The sequence below is a fragment of the Hyperolius riggenbachi genome, chromosome 4, assembly GCF_040937935.1.
Source record: "Hyperolius riggenbachi isolate aHypRig1 chromosome 4, aHypRig1.pri, whole genome shotgun sequence".
NCBI classification, from domain to species: domain Eukaryota; kingdom Metazoa; phylum Chordata; class Amphibia; order Anura; family Hyperoliidae; genus Hyperolius; species Hyperolius riggenbachi.
This window is the reverse complement of record NC_090649.1, coordinates 333,521,416-333,542,083: the sequence shown is the minus strand read 5'-3', so window position 1 is coordinate 333,542,083 and position 20,668 is coordinate 333,521,416. Positions and strand designations below refer to the sequence as shown.

Here is a 20,668-nt window from a genome sequence, read left to right as displayed (position 1 = left end):
AGACTGCCTCTACACTCTAACCAATACAAACATCAACAAATGGGAAGTAGATGATGGTTCTGACAATCATGTGTTCAGCTGGGAAATGGGCAAATTGCTCAAAGAAAACATTTCTGATGCTATTTGGGTGAGTTTGGCCTTTTAGCTGTACCTACACAAAATAGTCCTACGTTCAAGTGTTTTTCTGTTGCAGAATTGGATGCCTACTTCCATCCCTTTGCCTCATGGCGCCATCATCATAGCCAATCATTTGTGCTAGCATAGCCAAAAGCCGCACAATGTTTCAGCACACAGGCCTTTCCCCTTAAAGGGAACCCAAGGTGAGAAGGATATGGAGGCTGCCATATTTCTTTTCTTTTACACAATGCCAGTTGCCTGGCAGCCCTGTTGTTCTTCTGGCTGTTGAGCTTCAGTGTCTGAGTCAAAACCCTAGACCAAGTATATGGCTAATCCAAAAACCTGAGTCAGCTGAGTCAGAGTACCTGATCTGCTGCATGCTTGTTCAGGATCTATGGCTAAAAGTATTATAGACACATAAGGAGGACTGCCAGGCAACTGATATAGTTTATAAGGGAATAGGGCAGCCTCAATATACCTCTCACCTCGGTTTCCCTTGTTTATCTGTGATCTACTGCAAGTATATTTATGTTCAAGAATGCCTAAACCAGACACATTTGCAATTTAATGGACTTCCGATGTGAGAAATACCCCACAGATTTTAATCACCTGGGGCTTCTTCCAGCCCTTAGCAGCGGTCTCTGGTCCTCCGCATTGTCCCACTGGCTGCCGGTAAACAACGCACGTCCACGTTATCTGGCGTGTACTGCTGTCCGCAGGCGCAGTACATGCCAGATGACGTTGGCACGAATGCAGGCACAGAAGAGCTGACCCGTTTGTGGGGTTTCAATCCTTACCAGCGGGACAACGCAGAGGCCCAGTAGTCACTTCCTGTCTGAGTCAGGACTGAGCCAGCCATTCATATACCTGATATTTAACTCTTTCAGGCAGAGAAAGAAAAAAAGCAACACAGCATAGTTATTAGTGTGCTTGGCACTGTACATACACATTGTCTATCTCCTCATGTCACATGTCACTTTGGGTATCCTTTAAGATGCCTGAGAGTTGTGCATGGATTTCTAAAAACCTACCAATATTTTGTCTCAGATACTCTTGATAAATGTCCCCCTGTGGCCCTTATCCAAATCACTTTTTCTCCTAAGATTTCTCCTAGGTGATATTTTCATACCTTATCAATAAAAAAGGCCTTTTAAGGCACCAACAAGCAATAAAATATCTAGAATAAGTTTGACAGTACCTTTTCACCTACCTGATGGTACTTTTTCAGCTGAAGAATGCTGAAAAGTTATTTTAAACAGAAGATTAAGTGAATTGCGTATGGCCTCAAGACTTACACACCGTTTGGAATAAATTCAGATTTAAAGAGAACCCGAGGTTAGTCCTAACAATGCTATCAGCATACAGAGGCTGGGTCTGCATATACTGCCCAGCCTCTGTTGCTATACCGATGATCCCCCCCCCCCCCCCCCGAGCTCTGCTATGCCCCCATAAATCATCAGCCGAGCTGTCGACACACAGCATGTCGCAGCCGTCTGTTTATCTCTGCATCTGTCAGTCTCGCCGCTCCCCCGCCTCCTCCATAGCGGCGGTCCTCGCCTGCATCCCTTCCCTCCAATCAGTGGGGAGGGAAGGGACGCCGGCGGGGACCGGAGCTATGGAGGAGGCGGGGGAGCGGCGAGACTGACAGATGCAGAGATAAACAGACGGCTGCGACATGCTGTGTGTCGACAGCTCGGCTGATGATTTATAGTTTACAAGGGTTTTTTATTAAAGGTAAAAATGAACAAAGTCATCAACAGAGCATAATGCAGTCTTACAAAAGTTGAAAAGACATAACCCCAGGCCCACTCCGGTCTCCCAGCCCCCCCGTTCCCCTCCTCATACTTCCCACCTCACCCACCACAACCAAATTTACCCACCTAGCCCCTCTCCCCGCCGCACCTCCCACCCTCCCCATACCCACGAACATTCTCGCCCCAATCTCATTCCCATCCGCCCCATACTCAGACAATCTCTCCCTCTATCTGGCGCTCTCTGGAATGCCAGATCTATCCGCAACAAGCTTACAACTATCCATGACCTCTTTATCTCAAAAACCCTCACCTTTCTTGCCCTTACTGAGACCTGGCTCACCCCCTCTGACCTGCCTGCAGCTGCAGCCCTATCCTACGGGGGTCTACACCTCAGCCATACCCCAAGACCAGATAACAGGCCTGGGGGAGGGGTGGGCCTACTCCTCTCCCCATCCTGCACCTTCCGTGTCCTTACCCCTCCCCCTTCTCTTTACTTCACCTCCTTTGAGGCCCATGTTATCCGCCTCTACCATCCCCTCCCAGCCATTATTGCAGTCCTATACCGCCCCCCCTCCAGTACTATATCACACTTCCTAGAAAACCTTGCCTCCTGGCTCCCACACATCCTGTCCTCCGACCTCCCAACAATCATCCTCGGAGACTTTAACATTCCAATTGATGAGCCTACCACCTCTGCTGCCACTCAGCTTCTCTCGCTCACCAAATCCCTTGGTCTCACTCAGCATACTAACACCACAACCCACAGTGCTGGTAATACCTTGGACCTAATTTTCTCCAAAGCCATCGCACTTACCACCCTGGACATTACACCACTCCCCATCTCCGACTACCACCTCATCACCTTCACCCTCACTCCATCCAGCACCCCCTGCCCCCCTCCCCAAACTGGACGTTGGCAGAGAGATCTGCGCAACCTTGACCCCAATGTACTAGCCACACCCCTCCACTCTCTCTCCTCCTCCCTCCCCAGCCTAACCTGCCCCAACGAAGCGGCAGCTCAATACAACAGTAACCTTAGACCATGCGGCTCCCCTGACCTTTCGTACCAACAGTCGCCCCAACCCCCAACCTTGGCACACTGCCCTCACAAGAAAACTACAAAATGAGACACGAGCTGCGGAACGCAAATGGAGGAAATCCCGCAACAACAATGATTTCCTGGGATACAAGACCAAGTTGCAGACGTACTATGCTGCCCTCGCTGATAGTAAACAGATATACTTCACTCACTTGATCGCTACCCAAGCCTCCAACCCACGTCGTCTTTTTGCCACCTTCAATGCCCTACTTAACCCCACACCTCCCCCCCCCCCCCCAACCTCCACCCTCTCAGCCACTGACCTATCAAATTACTTTATCAACAAAATTACAACCATCCGGAGGGATATTTCTCTCCTCCACTCTATCGCCCCCGCCTCCCCACCACATCCGACTCCTTCCTCTTTCTTCTCCCTTACCTCCTTCAATCCTGTCACGGTGGAGGAAGTCAACCAGCTGCTGGCAACTTCACCTGCCACTTCCTGCCCCCTAGATCCAGCCCCATCTGATTCTCTGCGCCCACATTTTTCTGATCTGGCCCCTGTCCTCACCCATCTGTTCAACCTCTCCTTCTCCACCGGCATCTTCCCCTCCGTATTCAAACAGGCCACTGTGCTTCCCCTACTAAAGAAATCTTCACTTGACCCTGCTCTGCCATCCAACTACCGCCCAATCTCTCTCCTCCCTTTTGCCTCAAAAATTCTTGAACGCCTGGCCCACCAACGCCTGACCAACTTCCTTAACTCCAACTCCCTTCTCGATCCCCTGCAATCTGGTTTTCGCACAGCCCATTCTACAGAAACCGCCCTCACCAAAGTGGTAAATGACCTCACCCTTGCCAAAGCCAAAGGTAAATACTCCATCCTGCTCCTCCTGGACCTCTCCTCGGCATTTGACACTGTCGACCACTCCCTCCTCCTCCACTCCCTGCAGCTAATGGGCATTCAGGACCTAGCCTTAGCCTGGATCTCCTCCTACCTCTCCAACCGCTCCTTTACAACATTTTTCAATGGCTCCTCATCCACTCCTACACCCCTCTCAGTTGGTGTTCCTCAAGGTTCCGTCCTAGGACCCCTACTGTTCTCACTCTATACTGCCTCAATTGGCAAAATCATCTCCTCCATGGGCTTCAATTACCACCTGTATGCCGACGGCACCCAGATATATCTCCACACCCCAGACCTCTCCTCCTCTACCATGGACAAAGTCTCTGCCTGCCTCACATCCATTTCCTCCTGGATGGCTGCCAGGTACCTGAAGCTTAATTTGGACAAGACCGAGCTTCTAATATTCCCACCCCGCACAGCTGCACCCCTCCCAGATCTGCACGTCCCTATTGAAAATACTATAATCCACCCTACCTCCCAAGCCCGCTGTCTAGGCGTTACTCTGGACTCTGAACTTTCCTTTACCGCCCACATCCAAGGTATTGCCAGATCCTGCAACTTCCACCTCCGCAACATCTCCAAGATCCGCTCCTACCTGTCCCATGACACCACTAAACTCCTTATCCACGCCCTTGTCATCTCCTGCCTAGACTACTGCAATTCTCTTTTATCTGGCCTCCCCTCTAACCGTACTGACCCACTTAAATTGGTAATGAATGCGGCAGCCAGACTGATACATTCTTCTCACCGCAGCGCCTCTACAACTCCGCTCTGTAAAGCACTACACTGGCTCCCCATCAGCTTTAGGATCAATTTCAAAATCCTGTGCTTTGCCTACAAATCAGTGCACAAGACCTGCCCAACCTACATCTCTGATCTGGTCCACAGGCACATACCAGCCCGCCCCCTCCGATCCTCCAATGACCTGCGCCTAGTCGCACCACGCATAACTCAGTCACACGCACGATTGCAGGACTTCACCAGGGCCGCCCCTACTCTCTGGAACTCTCTCCCACCAGCCGTCAGACTCGCCCCCACCTTTAATTCCTTCAAACAAGCTCTCAAGACTCACCTCTTCACGCTCGCATACCCCCCTACACCAGCACCATAATATGTTCTGTTAGACCCCCTCTCAAAAGACGCACCTATTGTCTCCACCCCACCCTTTAGATTGTAAGCCTCCGGCAGGGCCCTCCTCCCTAACGTATCCAGCTTGATTATGCAATCTTACTCGCAACCACCCCTCTTGTAGACTCGAACAGTCTCTATTTTGACCTATGACACTGTATTGTTATCAAATCATTTGCATGATCTTGTTTTGTTGTGAGTTTCGTATGTTCTACCTGTATGTTAACCCATTTATCTATTGTGCAGCGCTGCGTAAGATGTTGGCGCTTTATAAATACAATAAATAATAATAATAATAATAATAAGTAAAGCCAACAGCGAATTACAATATGATTGGACGACAATAAAAAAAAATAAAACCTATCAAAACACTGAACAGTTTTGCTCCACAATACAGATAAAAAAAAATATTGCTGAAACACTGGTACCAAATGCAGGAGATATACTGTATTATTAAACAGAAGAGAGGTTAGCTTTATAAGCTGACCAGTCGGACCATCGTAATTGAAAAGTATCATAAGAAGGAGAAATGATGCTGGCCAGTTTATCAGTTTCCATAATGAGATCTGTTCAAATTGAGAAAAAGACAGTGTAGGTTGCTTCCAGTTGTATGCAACAACCCATCGGGCTGCTAACAAACAAGCACTTTAAAAGCATCTAAGGGATCTAGGAATGGATGGTGCATTGGCATATAACATAGCTTGAGCAGGGGAGCAAGAAACAGTTATTTGGGTGACATCATGAAACAAAGACCAAACTGCAGTCCAAAAGGATTGGTTAAACATGCAATCCCAAAAAAATCGGCTGATGAATTATGGGGTCATAGCAGAGCGCGGGGGGGGGGGGGGGGGCGCTTTGGGGGGATCGGTATAGCAACAAAGGCTGAGCAGTATATGCAGACCCAGCCTCTGTATGCTGATAGCATTGTTAGAACCCACCTCCAGTTCTCTTTAATGGAAATAGAAAATCATTTCAAAACGACGCTTGTTTGGTTTTTCTATCTTAGCAATTGCAAATCAATGTTTTACAGGGTTCAGAAACGGATTACGAAGACATCAAAGATGGAATCAACATTGCTTATTTGGATTTTGGATATAATGAGTAAGTTGATAAACTGCTTTTAACAAAAGTTCTTTCCGTATACAGCATTGTCTTTGACAGCACCCATCTACCAATAGCACAAACTGGTTGAGTTGTTTTTTTTCTTTTCTGTTTTTAATAATGTGGACTATGCCCTACTTTTTTTTAGTTTTTTGAAAATGTGGCTCTTGCTCCCTTCCACCATAAGTCATTTGGGTTGAAAAAAAGACATATGTCCATCGAGTTCAACCACAAAACTAAGTACAACACCAGCCTGCTGCCTCACATATCCCTGTTGATCCAGAGGAAGGCAAAAAACCCTTATAAGGCATGGTCCAATTAGCCCCCAAAAGGAAAAAATTGCTTCCCGACTCCAAATGGCAATCAAGATAAAAGTCCTGGATCAACATCACTGAGCATTACCTAGTAATTATAGCCATGGATGTCTTTCAACGCAAGGAAAGCATCTAAGCCCCCTTTAAATGCATGTATAGAATGTGCCATAACTACTTCCTGTGGCAATGCATTCCACATCTTAATCACTCTTACTGTAAAGAACCCATTCCTAAATAAATGGCTAAACCGTTTTTCCTCCATGCGCAGACCTCTAGTCCTCTGAGAAGGCCTAGGGACAAAAAGCTCATCCGCCAAGCTATTATATTGCCCTCTGATGTATTTATACATGTTAATTAGATCCCCTCTAAGGCGTCTTTTCTCTAGACTAAATAAACCCAGTTTATCTAACCTTTCCTGATAAGTGAGACCTTCCATCCCACGTATCAATTTTGTTGCTCATCTCTGCACCTGCTCTAAAACTGCAATATCTTTCCTGTAATGTGGTGCCCAGAACTGAATTCCATATTCCAGTTGTGACCATGTAGATCATTTCACCGTGTAGATATATCATCTACTCAAAGACTGGGGCTTCCATCAGAGTCTAGAAGACTATGATGGAACTTCATCTCTGCTCTAAAAGATAAGCAACAGCATAATAACCTTTAAAGAAAAACATTTTGTTACAGCTGATACAAATCCTGCAATAAATCTGCAGTATGTCTAATTCCTGCTTTCATGAAAGCAGACATGGTTATCATCCTGTGTTTACAAAATAGCTGCTCTGCCAAGGCAGTAGATTCCTGAGCTGACACAGCCGAGAGATCAAATTACAGTTAGTGATTAGTCCCAAATGAGGGAGGATTAGACCGGCTAAACTCTCTAAATACATGTGGGCATTTCTCTTTTTTTTCCTTCAGTCCTGTGCAAGAGTTCAGGTCCACTTTAATCACTTTGACTGGACGTATTTAAGATCCCTTTGCTGCTACAGATTTGATTGCTATATTTTGCATTAATTTCAGAGATGACCAAATGACAATATTGTGCACAGGTTGGGTAGCGGGTATATACTTTTGCGCTGTGGTACAAAATGAACAAACAGCGCTGTGATTGATTTTCGATCAAATATCTTCTAAAATCATTATGATTGACTCCTGCTATATGTGTCTTGTATGTCTGCTTTCTGCTATATGTGTCTTGGATGTCTGCTTTCTGCTGTATGTGTCTTGGATGTCTGCTTTCTGTTAAATACTCTGATTGAGGAGTATTGTTAATTCAATCTGGACCTACTGGCCTGTCTTCATTTTCTATTTATTTTCTATTTGATAATCTTCAAATGCATTCTAATTAGTCATTTAAGTAGGACTGACATTTTCCACAGCTGATCAGAGCGTATTAAGCAGTGTAAGTTAGCCACTTCCCTTAAAGCGGACCCAAACCAAACATTTTTTTTAATTAAAGCGGAATATAACCCTGCATTTCAACTTTGCTCTAAAACATTATTTACAGCATATTATATGCAAAAAACATTTTTTTTTACTAGACCAGCATTGGAAGGGTTAAACACAGAGGTTTAAAGTTCCGTGGAGAGATATGCAGAAGTTCAGATTGTTACATTCTATTTAGTTATATGTATCTATTGAGAAATGTTACACACTCTTTGGTTGTCCTCCAACTCCTTCTCAGTCAGAGAGATGAGTCGCATTCAACACTTAGATACATTTATGCAAACAAAATGTATCTATGTCAGCTTCGGATGCTCTGCAGAGATCTCCAGGAACTTTAAAGCACTGTGTAACCCTTCCAATGCTGGTCTAGTAAAAAAAAAATGCTGGTTGCATATAATATACTGTAAATAATGTTTTAGAGCAAAGTTGAAATGCAGGGTTATATTCCGCTTTAAAAATATTTAGTTGCACCACTCTGACACATACAAAGATAAATAAACACTCCTTCAAGCCTATGAGCATTTCAGTGCATGCTTTTCACCCTTCTGTATTCATAACTAGGATTATACTGGGGGCAGCCATTAGCAATTCCTCCTTTGCCGGACACCATTTACTCAACCAGTTTGCCGGATTTTTTCCCGGCAATTCGAAAGGAAGGGAGGGGTTACTCCAATAAGTTAAAATATTTTATATTTGTCATCATGCAGCATCATGCTATTTATTATTATAATTTAGAAAATATAGAATTTAGAAAATATTTCTGAAATCTTGTATTTTTAATTTGTGTCCCCTTTAACGAAACTCACAATCCAGTCCCTGCTTTAATCCTAGAGTAATGTTGTTATTGTAGTCAGAGGCCTGTTTTGAAGGTAGACTAATTAACTTACCAATATGCTTTTGGCATGTGGGAGGAAACATTAGTGTCTAGAGGAAACTAAGTAACACTGGAAGGACATACAAACTCCATGCAAATGGTGACCTTGCTGAGTTTCGCACATAAGACCCTGGTGCTGCAAGGCTAGAGTGCTAGCCACTTTTCCACACAGGTTAGCATGCATATGCTGTTCTTTTGAATTTAGTGTAAGGAACTAGTTTGGATTGTGTATTTTTTGTTTTGCAGTTTTCCTGGTTTCTTTATAAAATTATTGAAAATGTTTTGTGTTTTTTTTTTACAGTTGTATTTTGTCCCTTGTATAGTCATTGTTGTTTTTTTGTTTCTTATTGTGATAAATCAGAGATGGTCTAATTATCCTGGTTGCTGCCTGGCATCCGTCAGATCATCCCTGTTTGAGCTATTACACCCTTGTAACAATAAAGGATGAAGGATACAACTTTTCTGATGAAATTAATGTTGAGGTCACTCAGTTCAACCCTCCATTTCAGGTGAGTGTTTGGAAACATTATTTTGTATTTTATATGAATAAAATCTCAAACCTTTAAAAGTACGCCTGTTACAAATCAAACTATTTTAAATTTTGCATCTAGCCGTGTTTTACCGAGGTTATTTACAACGAAAACTGCAAGTAGATCAGGCACGTTGCTGGCTGAAGTTATATTCCAGTTGTTAGGTCTGTCATGAAAGTCAGCCATTCCTTCCGCTTTCCAAGGATCTGTATTTTCTAAATCTGAGCATTTTTGTTACAGACTTTAAGTCTTGTAGTTACCAAGAAGTGGGATTTCAAGTTAAAGTACCACTAGCCAGTAATATTGTAAAATTTAACCACTTCACCTCCAATGGTTTTTCCCCTTAAACACCAGAGAAGTAGCGCTCCTTCCATTCATTTGCCTATAATTGTATTATTCCTTATCACAACAAAACAATCTATATCTTATTTTTCACCACCAATTAGGCTTTGTTTGGGGGGTACCTTTTGCTAAGAATTATTTTATTCTAACTGCATTTTAATAGGAATAATGAGAAAAAAATGGGAAAAAATAATTTCTCAGTTTTTGGCCATTATTGTTTTAACCACTTGCCGACCGGCCACTACCTATGGGCGTCGGCAAAGTGGCACACCCAGGACTGCCTAACGCCCGTCGGCGTCGGCTCCTTGGGCAATGAAAAGTCGGGGATCACGCGCATAGATGCGCGCACATCCGCCGGCATTAGGCTCCGCCCACTCACCTGCCAATTAGCAGCGCCGGCTGGTTGTTAACCCCCGATCTGCCACACAGGAAGCGTATAATACGCTTTTTAATGTATGCAAAGCGTATTATACAGGCTACCACCTCCCCTGGTGGTGCCAGTGATCGAGGGACCACCAGGGGAAGTGGCAGCCCATGTAGACACACACACACACATATTCTGACACCCCCCCCCCCCCCCGATCACCCCCTCAGACCACTGTTTGCACCCACTCACCCCCTAATCACCCATCAATCACCCCCTGTCACTATCTGTCAACGCTATATTTTAGATCAGGTCCTAAACTGCCCCCTGGGGGCTCCTGATCACCCACCCACACCCTCAGATCCTCCCCAGTCCCCCCCCCCCCGTGTATTGTATACATCTATTCTCCCCTGTAATCACCCACTGATCACCCATCAATCACCACCTGTCACTGCTACCCATCAGATGAGACCCTAATCTGCCCCTTGCGGGCACCCAATCACATGCCCACACCCTCAGATCGCCTTCAGACCCCCCCGATCACCTCGCCAGTGCATTGCTTGCATCTATTCTCCCCTCTAATCACACCCTGATCACATATCAATCACCCCGTCACCCCCTGTCATTGCTACCCATCAGATCAGACCCTAATCTGCCCCTTGCGGGCACCCAAACACCCGCCCACACTCTCGCCCTTAGACCCCCCTCCCCCCCTTATCACCTCCCCAGTGCATTATTTATATCTGTTCTCCCCTCAAATCACTCACTGATCACCCATCACTTACCCATCAATCACCACCTGTCATTGCTACCCATCATACCCATCAGATCAGACCCTCATCTGCCCCTTGCGGGCAGCCAATCACCCTCCCACACCCTCAGATCACCCTCAGCCCCCCCCCCCCCCCCCCCCCGATCACCTCCCCAGTACATTATTTACATCTATTCTCCCCTCTAATCGCCCACTGATCACCCATCAATCACCCCCGTCACCACCTGTCACTGCTACCCATCAGATCAGACCATAATCTGCCCCTTGCGGGTACCCAATTACCCGCCCACACCCTAACATCGCCCTCAGACCGCCCTTCCCCCCACCCCCCGATCGCACCCCCCCAGTGCATTGCTTGCATCTATTCCCCCCTCTAATCGCATCCTGAGACACCCATCAATCGCCTCCTGTCACCACCTAGCACTCCTATCCATCAGATCAGGCCCTACTTTGCCCCGTGTGGGCTCCTGATCACTCGGCCAAACCCTCAGATCCCCCTTCCGATCACCTCCCCAGTGCATTGATTGCATCTATTCTCCCCTCTAATCACCCCCTGAGACACCCATCAATCACCTCCTGTCACCACCTTTCACCCCCTAGCACTCCTATCCATCAGATCAGGCCCTAATCGGCCCCCTGTGGGCTTTTGATCACCTGGTCAAACCCTCACCCGCCCCACTGCAGTGACAGAATTTTTTTTTCTGATGACTGCTGGTCTCTACGACTTAATTGTGGCTGAGACCAACCGTTATGCCACACAATACACAACCGCCAATCCAAGAAGCTACCATGCCCAGCCTTTTTGGTGGAAACCACTCCAAGTTTCCGAACGTAACATTTTTGGGGCCTTCTCCTTAACATGGGTCTAGTCAAAAAGAATGTATTGCCGTCTTTTTGGTCTACGCACCCAATACATCACATGCCCATGTTCTCTGCTGCCATGTCCAGGTCACAATTTGAGAACATCCTGCGCTTTCTGCACTTTAGTGCCAATACAACCTGTCATCTAAGAGTCCACCCTGCTTATGACCGGTTCCACAAAATTCAGCCCCTCATAGACCACCTTTGCTTATACCCCTGAACAGTCATTTTGAGGCATTTGGTTTCCAGACTACTCCTCGCGGTTTTGGGCCCCTAAAATGCCAGGGCAGTATAGGAACCCCACAAGTGACCCCATTTTAGAAAGAAGACACCCCAAGGTATTCCGATAGTAGTATGATGAGTTCATAGAAGATTTAATTTTTTGTCACAAGTTAGTGGAAAATGACACTTTGTGGAAAAAAAACAATAAATATCAATTTCCGCTAACTTGTGACAAAAAATAAAATCTTCTATGAACTCACCATACTCCTAATGGAATATCTTGGGGTGTCTTCTTTCTAAAATGGGGTCACTTGTGGGGTTCTTAAACTGTCCTGGCATTTTAGGGGCCCTAAACCGTGAGGAGTAGTCTGGAAACCAAATGCCTCAAAATGACCTGTGAAATCCTAAAGGTACTCTTAGGATTTTGGGCCCCTTAGCGCACCTAGGCTGCAAAAAAGTGTCACATGTGGTATCGCCGTACTCAGGGGAAGTAGTATAATGTGTTTTGGGGTGTATTTTTACACATACCCATGCTGGGTGGGAGAAATAGCTATGTAAATGGACAATTGTGTGTTAAAAAAAAAAAAAAAATCAAAAATTCATTTACAGAGATATTTATCCCACCCAGCATGGGTATGTTTAAAAAATACACCCCAAAACACATTATAGTATTTCTCCTGAGTACGGCAATACCACATGTGTGACACTTTTTTGCAGCCTAGGTGCGCTAAGGGACCCAAAGTCTTATGAGCACCTTTATGCTTTACAGGGGTGCGTACAATTTAGCATCCGCCAAAATGCCAGGACAGTAAACACACCCCACAAATGACCCCATTTTGGAAAGTAGACACCCCAAAGTTTTCAGAGAGGGGCATGGTGAGTCCGTGGCAGATTTCATTTTTTTTTTTTTTGTCACAAGTTAGCAGAAATGGAAACTTTTTTTTTTTCTTTTTTTTTGTCACAAAGTTTAATTTTCCGCTAACTTGTGACAAAAAATAAAATCTTCTATGAACTCACCATGCCTCTTAGTAAATACTTTGGGATGTCTTCTTTTGAAAATTGGGTCATTTGGGGGGTATTTAAACTACCCTGGAATTCTAACACCTCATGAAACTTGACAGGTGCTCAGAAAAGTCAGAGATGCTTCAAAATGGGAAAATTCACTTTTTGCACCATAGTTTTTAAATGTTATAACTTTTACCCAAACCGATAAATATACACTTATTGGATTTTTTTTTTTTATCAAAGACATGTAGCACAATAAATTTGGATAAAAATGTATACAGAAATTGTACTTTATTTGAAAAATGTCAGCACAGAAAGTAAAAAAAAAAAATCCTTTTTTTTTGGCAAAATTCATGTTTTTTTTTTTGATGAATATAATAAAAACTAAAAATCACAGCAGCAATAAAATAGCACCAAAAGAAATCTGTATTAGTGACAAGAAAAGGCGGTAAAATTCATCCACCAGGAGAAAAGCGCAATATAAATGTTGTTTGTCTTTGTCTAGTAGGTTGTATGACCGAGCAATAAACCATTAAAGGGAAGGTTCAGGGACTATCTAAAAAAAATAAAAATCCATTTCCACTTACCTGGGGCTTCCTCCAGCCCATGGCAGGCAGGAGGTGCCCTCGGCGCCGCTCCGCAGGCTCCCGGTGGCCGACCCGACCTGGCCAGGCCGGCGGCCAGGTCGGGCCTCTTCTGCGCTCCATGGTGCGTTCCACGCCGGCGCGCTGACGTCATCGGACGTCCTCCGGGCTGTACTGCGCAGGCTCAGTAGTTCTGAGCCTGCGCAGTACAACCCGGAGGACGTCTGATGACGTCAGCGCGCCGGCGTGGAACGCACCATGGAGCGCAGAAGAGGCCCGACCTGGCCGCCGGCCTGGCCAGGTCGGGTCGGCCACTGGGAGCCTGCGGAGCGGCGCCGAGGGCACCCCTCATGCCTGCCACGGGCTGGAGGAAGCCCCAGGTAAGTGGAAATGGATTTTTATTTTTTTTAGATAGTCCCTGAACCTTCCCTTTAAAGCTGCAGTGGTCTGAATGGAAACAAAGTGTCTGGTCCTTAAAGAGGAACTTCAGCCTAAACAAACATACTATCATTAAGTTACATTAGTTATGTTAATTAAAATGGGTAATATAATCTCTTACCCACCCTGGTTTAAAAGAACAGGCAAAGGTTTGTGATTTCATAAGGGCAGCCATCTTTTTGGTTGAAAGAAGGTGACAAGGAGCATGAGACACAGTTCCAACTGTCCTGTGTCCTGATCACCCCTCCCAGTTGCTAGGCAACGTGAATAACAACATAGGAAATCCCATCATGCTTTGCACAGCATCAGGGGGAAAAAGCCCGGGCAGTTTTCTTTGATGGGGCGGAGCTTCGCTAAAAATGCAGCTAAAAATGAGGCTTCTATAATAAAAACAAAGTTCTGATGCTGTGAAACTGTTAAAGAAACACTAAGCCTTTTCAGTTCTGCTGAGTAGATTTTTAGTCTGGAGGTTCACTTTAAGGGGTTTTAAGACTGCAGTCCTTAAGTGGTTAAAATAATACATGCTACCGTAATTAAAACACACACATTTTATTTGCCCATTTGTCCCGGCTATTGCAACGTTAAAAATATTTCCCTAGTACAATGTATGGCGCCAATATCTTATTTGGAAATGTGCATTTTTTTCAGATTTACATAGTTATTTTGGTTAAAAAAAGACATACGTCCATAGAGTTTAACCAGTACAAAGTACAACTCCAGTCTGCTCCCTCACATATCCCTGTTGATCCAGAGGAAGGCGAAAAAACCCTTACAAGGCATGGTCCAATTAGCCCCAAAAGGGAAAAATTCCTTCCCGACTCCAGATGGCAATCAGATAAAATCCCTGGATCAACATAATTAGGTATTACCTAGTAATTGTAGCCATGGATGTCTTTCAAACGCAAGGAAAGCATCTAAGCCCCCTTTAAATGCAGGTATAGAGCTTGCCATAACGACTTCCTGTGGCAATCCACATCTTAATCACTCTTACTGTAAAGAACCTTTTCCTAAATTAATGGCTAAAACGTTTTTCCTCCATGCGAAGATCATGATTATTTTGCGTGATTATTTACAAGCCCATCATTTTAAGAAATAACCGTAATATACACTCTTGACATGCATATAAAAAAAAGTTTAGTTCCTAAGGTAACTATTTTTTTTTTTTTTTTAATGTTAATTTTTTATTTTTATTTTTTCAATACAAAAAAAAAAAGTACTGTGGGAGAGCGTGGGAGCGAGAGATTTAATTTAAAAAAATTGTATGTAGGTGTAATTTTACTATTTGGCCACAAGATGTCCTTGTTCATTCCTTTCTGTTGTTTACTATTAGTATGTGAAACAGGAAACAATGTGTGAACATGTAAGTATCGTTTTTTTGTGAATGATGGTGCCGGCTAATTGACTGCCGCGGTCATTCACACGGGGACTTAGATCAATGAATGGGAACTGTTTTCCCACTCCCTGATCTTCTGTCTAGCGAGCGGCAGCGTTAACAAGTGCGGAAACGTGTGGGGGCGATTGGGAGCGCGCGGCAGCAAGGGGGGAGTATCCACGTCCTTGCAAGGTAAAGCAGGGATGTAGATACTCGGGCCGGGGGGAGGGCCGAGTATCTACATTTACATATACTTACACATATAAAATGTACATTTGTCCCAGAGTAAAATGCACAATTTTCCATCAAAACACTGCAGCCTCCCAGGTATTTGGGGTTCCTGCAGTCCCCATATAAAATAATTCATATTGCAGTGCAGTTGGCCCACATCCCCTCCGCTACACAAGCTAGATCTCAATCTCCCCTATGGGTCACCTTAGAACAGGCATGGGCAAACTTGGCCCTACAGCTGTTACGCAACTACAAATCCCACAATGCATTTGCCTTTGAGTCATGATTGTGGCTGTCAGCCTCCTGCGATGCATTGTGGGACTTGTAGTTCCTCAACAGCTGGAGGGCCGAGTTTGCCCATGCCTGCCTTAGAATCATCCATTCTTTCTCCCTGCTCATTGATTTGATAGTGTCGTCATCCATTAAAAATGTTTCCAGATCAGCTAGCTTTTTCCCATACTCATGAATTTTCAGGCCTAACCCTCCAAAAACACTTTAATTATGCACCACTCCGACTTTAGTCTAGGCTTAACAAGGAATATCTGACCTGGCTAATCTGCCAACTTCTTGCAGGACATCAAGCTGATCCCAATTTCCTCCTTGATTAGCCAACACGGCCTTAGGGCTGATTCACACTACAAGAGCTTTTTAAGCGCTAAAGATTTTAAAAGCTCTTGCTAATGCAATGCTATGGAGGATTTTAAAAAAATTGCATCGCACCAGTGTAAACACACATAGGCAAGAGCCTTTAAAATCACAAAGTGCTTAGAAAGGCTCTTGTAGTGTGCACTAGCTTTCAGACCTCACCAAATCTTTCAGTTCTATCAAATATATCATTACTGGTCCTCCTTGGGAACTAGTAAAAAGGATATTATATCACACCATTACTTGAATGTTGTAACTGATTTGGGTGGAGATTTTGACCCATGTTGGTGGTGTTGTATTACTTTCTGTATGTTTACCCTTTTTATGTTCATTAAAGGAAATCTAAAGTTGTTAATTTTTTTTTTTTTGTAAAAAAAAAAAAAAAAACGTACGTGGGGTTTCTTGAAGCCCCCCCCCCCGCAATCATCCTGTGTCAGCAGTAGAGACCCCTTGAAAGCTGGCCAGCCTCATGCCTCCTTGTCACTGCACATGGGCAGTATGGGAAAATGGCTACTGCGCATTCACAGTACGCTCCTGCCAATGGGGGCACGATCAGAAGGTGTGCAGCTCATGGCCGCGCATGCACAGTAATTTGTAAAAATGAGGTATGCACACCCAATATTAGCAAAAAGCATGAGATCTGGGTGCTAGGTACAGTAAATAGGACTCATGGTCCTGTAGACTAATAAAATCAATGAATTAACCTGCACACCAAAATTAATGCAACAATATGTATTAAATATAGTATCAAATATATAACAAATTCACATAGAATACAATACAATGAGCACAATACAATACAGACTGAGGCACTTAACATCCAAAAAGAGACACTCTGTGTATATGGTTTACCATAGTAGCTTGTACAATAACACGCCAATGTTCATGGATAACAGCAAGTCCAACAGGGACTATAACATCACAGTGCAGAGTGGACCATCAGAAAAAGCAAGCTATGGTATTAGCCAAAACAGTCACTGTAGCATAAACCTTGTGGATCTCAATAGAGCAAACTTGAGCATAGTGGAAGCAAGGGATGCCATAAAAAGTGTATCAGAGCGTCAAGAAGAGTCCATTACCCTGACAGCGCCGTTTCGGATTTAATCCTTCGTCAGAGGGTTAGGTTTGGTGGATTCCCACGGAGTGCTGTGGCCGAATGATGTCCTGTGCAGCCAATATATACAAAACCTAAACGCTAGTACGCCCAGCCTGGACACTGGGGCCAGCCCTATGACGCGCATGACGACTCGCGGCGTGCGCCGTGGCGTCATGACGTCACTTCCGGTTGGCACAGCTCAGTGCGGCTTGCCATCCAGTCGTGTGAGCAACACACGCAAGATGGCCGCCGCACATGCTCAGTGCGTTGCCCTCCGGCCGGGAAATGCTAGAACTACATAAATAATAAATGCAACAGTAAAGGTATCCAGTAGATGGAGCTGGTGCGTAATTTGGCAGTGTCCAGGCCTGCGCAGGCACAATCTGAAAACAAACAAGTAAGTATACATTAACATACATTATTAAAATGAAGGAATCAGGAATCCCTCACCTGATGAAATAAACTAAGGATGTTAACTATACACTAAGCTAAAGATCAAAGTACCATCACTTTACACTCCAAACTCCAACTTTATTTAAGAAATGGTGCCAGATCTGCTTCCTCATTCATCCCTTGTGGTGAGATTGTGTTTAATCGATACATCCAATATAATTCTCTTTGTAGCAATTTCTGTTCAATATCTCCACCCCTAAATGTCGGAGTCACCACCTCAACTACCCTAAAGCCCAATTGAGACACATTGTGTCCTGCCTCCATAAAATGTCTGGCAACAGGAGAGTCCGCTGCACCGCAGCGAATATTGCTGCGGTGTTCATTAATTCGTGTACGCACATCTCGTGAGGTTTGGCCAATATATAGTTGGCCACAAGGGCATATAAGGCAATATACCACGTTTTTCGATGAACAGCTCGCAAAACAATTTAGTGCAATGCGTTTGCCTGATCGTGGGTGAGGAAATGATGCGCCCCTTTGGAGAAATCCACACTGGGCACAATGCCCACATGGGAACATGCCTGTGGGACTGGGTAAATTAGAAAGCCAATTACCTCTTACTGTAGAGGTTGGTGCCTTACTACGCGCATGCACCAGGGAATCTCGTAGGTTTTTTTGATCGTCTGAATGCACAGATTGGCGGTTCCCGAAAAACTGTTGGAAGAGATGGATCACTGCCCAAAATGTGCCAGTGTTTCCTCACGATTCGTTGTGCCTGCAAGGAGAGTGGAGAATAAGTTAATATCATGGGAAGGCGTGACTGTTCTCGTCTAGGGATAAACCGTAAAAGGGAAGCTCTATCCCTCTGTGGAGCCCTCTCCAGTGCACTGTCAAGAATAGTAGAGTCATAGCCCCTAGCACGGAAGTTCTCATACATGGTCCTAGCTTCCCTATAGAAGGATACATCATCTGAGGAGATCCTCCTCAGCCTCAAGAACTGACCATAAGGTAGGGCCCTCTTGAGGCATTGTGGATGGTAGCTTTTAGCTGCCAGGTAAGTGTTCCGATCAGTAGGTTTGCGATAGGGTGAAGTAAGTAGTTCACTATTTTCCATACGGATCAGGACATCAAGAAAGTGTACTGAATCGACACTGTACTCCAGGGTGAAAGAGATTGTGGAAAAAGCACAATCTAGATCCTCCTTAAATGACAGGAGTGATTGCTCTGAGCCTGACCAGATGAAAAATATGTCATCTATGTACCTTAGCCAGCACATGGCATGACCAAGGTACAAAGGGTACCCATACACAAATGTGCACTCAAACCAGTCCATAAAGAGATTAGCATAACTGGGGGCCACATTGCTCCCCATCGTTGTTCCCCGTTGTTGCTGGTAATAAACGTCCTCGAAACAAAAGTAATTTTTAGTGAGGACCATGTTGAGTAACTTCAAAAGAAAGGTGGCCAGATGTGGAACCAGTTGCATTTTCGAGAACACCTCCCCAATTACATCAATGCCTTCAGAGTGCGGGATAGAAGTGTAAAGACTGACCACATCCATAGTGCACAAGAATACTGGAGAGTGAAAAGAACCAAAACCAGAAATCTTAGAAAGAAAATCAGTAGTGTCTAAGAGAAAAGAATGCATGCTAGAAACCATAGGGCGTAAAACCTGATCCAAAAGAACCGCAAGTGATTGAAAGACAGAACCAGAACCAGCCACTATAGGTCTTCCAGGAGGATCCATTAAGGATTTGTGGATCTTAGGGAGGACATAAAAGAGGGGTGTCAGAGGAAATGGAGTCAAAAGGAAGTCATGGAGTTGTTTAGTAATGGTGCCCACCTCAAAGGCACTCATCACAAGGTCGTCAATCTCGTGTTTGATGGTAAGTGTTGGGTTACCTGGAAGTTTAGCATAGATATTAGTATCCTGTAATTGACGTAATACCTCGCATCTATATTTCACATGATCCATGATAACCGTGGCGCCCCCCTTGTCAGCGGGCTTCACTATTATGCTTGTATCCTCACAGAGAGACCGCAAAGCCTGTCTCTCTGCGGGTGTCAAATTCGAATGGACCTGATTATCAATACCGCTGATCAAGTGGACATCACGCCGTACCATGGCAATGAATGTTTCTACTGCATGAGAGGTATTAGGAGGTAGCCACTTACTTTTGGCACGGCACATTGTTAAATTCACTTCAGGTGGAAAGAGGGTAACAGAGGAGGTAGTAGACACTGTATTGGATGTTCTGCCTGAGAAAAAAGATTTAAGACGTAAGGTCCTAAAAAAGTTATATAAATCACAATCAAGTTCCAATTTATTGCCAGTATGGGTTGGAACGAAACCCAGGCCTCGTCTAAGTACCTGTTTCTCAGTCTGAGTCAGTGTGCGAGAGGAATGCACAGTAGCCTCTGACTGGCCACAACCGGCCAGCCCTCAGGGGGTCGCCGCTGCTTGCTGGAGGGTTGCAAAAGGATGGCACAGGCACAGGATGACTGCAGGAGGCTGCAAGCAGCCCCGGGTAAGTTAAACTGTTGGGGTTTTTTTAGGCTTAAAGGAGTCATAAGGCTAAAAATAAAAATCAGCTTTACTCACCTGGGGCTTTCTCCAGCCCCTTGCAGCAGACTGTCCCACGCTGACCGCTCTGCTCTCCGCCACCGTGCCAGGCTTCCCGCACAGTGCAGAGGACGACCTCGAGATCGTCCTTACCGCGACTGCGTGAAGCGCCGCTGTCATTCATGGCCACGTTGTTTGCGGCGCAGGCGCAGAACTACTGTGCGTGCGCAGCGGACAACGTGGCCATGATTGACAGCGGCGCTTCACTCAGGCTCAGTAAGGACGACCTTGAGGTCGTCCTCTGCACCGTTCGGGCAGCCCGGCACTGTGACGGAGAGCAGAGCGGTAAGTGTGGGACAGTCTGGTGCAAGGGGCTGGAGTAAGCCCCAGGTGAATAAAGCTGATTTTTATTTTTAGCCTGATGACTCCTTTAAAGTAGCCCTGGATACTGGTGTCATTCCTGTCTTACAAATGTAATCAAGCATCAACTCACTCGTAACCAGCCTGAAAAGAGCAGCCGACCATGGGTTTCACACTGACGTATGATGCATGCACCACCCACTATTTACT

The 20,668-nt window shown here is 45.0% G+C and overlaps 1 protein-coding gene across 1 annotated transcript in view; it reads left to right on the top strand.

The window, feature by feature from the left end:
• NUP133 (nucleoporin 133) overlaps nucleotides 1–20,668 on the top strand; it is a 175,379-nt gene that overhangs the window by 55,980 nt on the left and 98,731 nt on the right. The window contains exons 8-10 of the mRNA XM_068231837.1: nucleotides 3–127; nucleotides 5,976–6,046; nucleotides 9,042–9,189. Of these exons, the coding sequence (XP_068087938.1) occupies nucleotides 3–127; nucleotides 5,976–6,046; nucleotides 9,042–9,189 (344 nt within the window). The remainder of the gene's footprint in view (nucleotides 1–2; nucleotides 128–5,975; nucleotides 6,047–9,041; nucleotides 9,190–20,668) is intronic.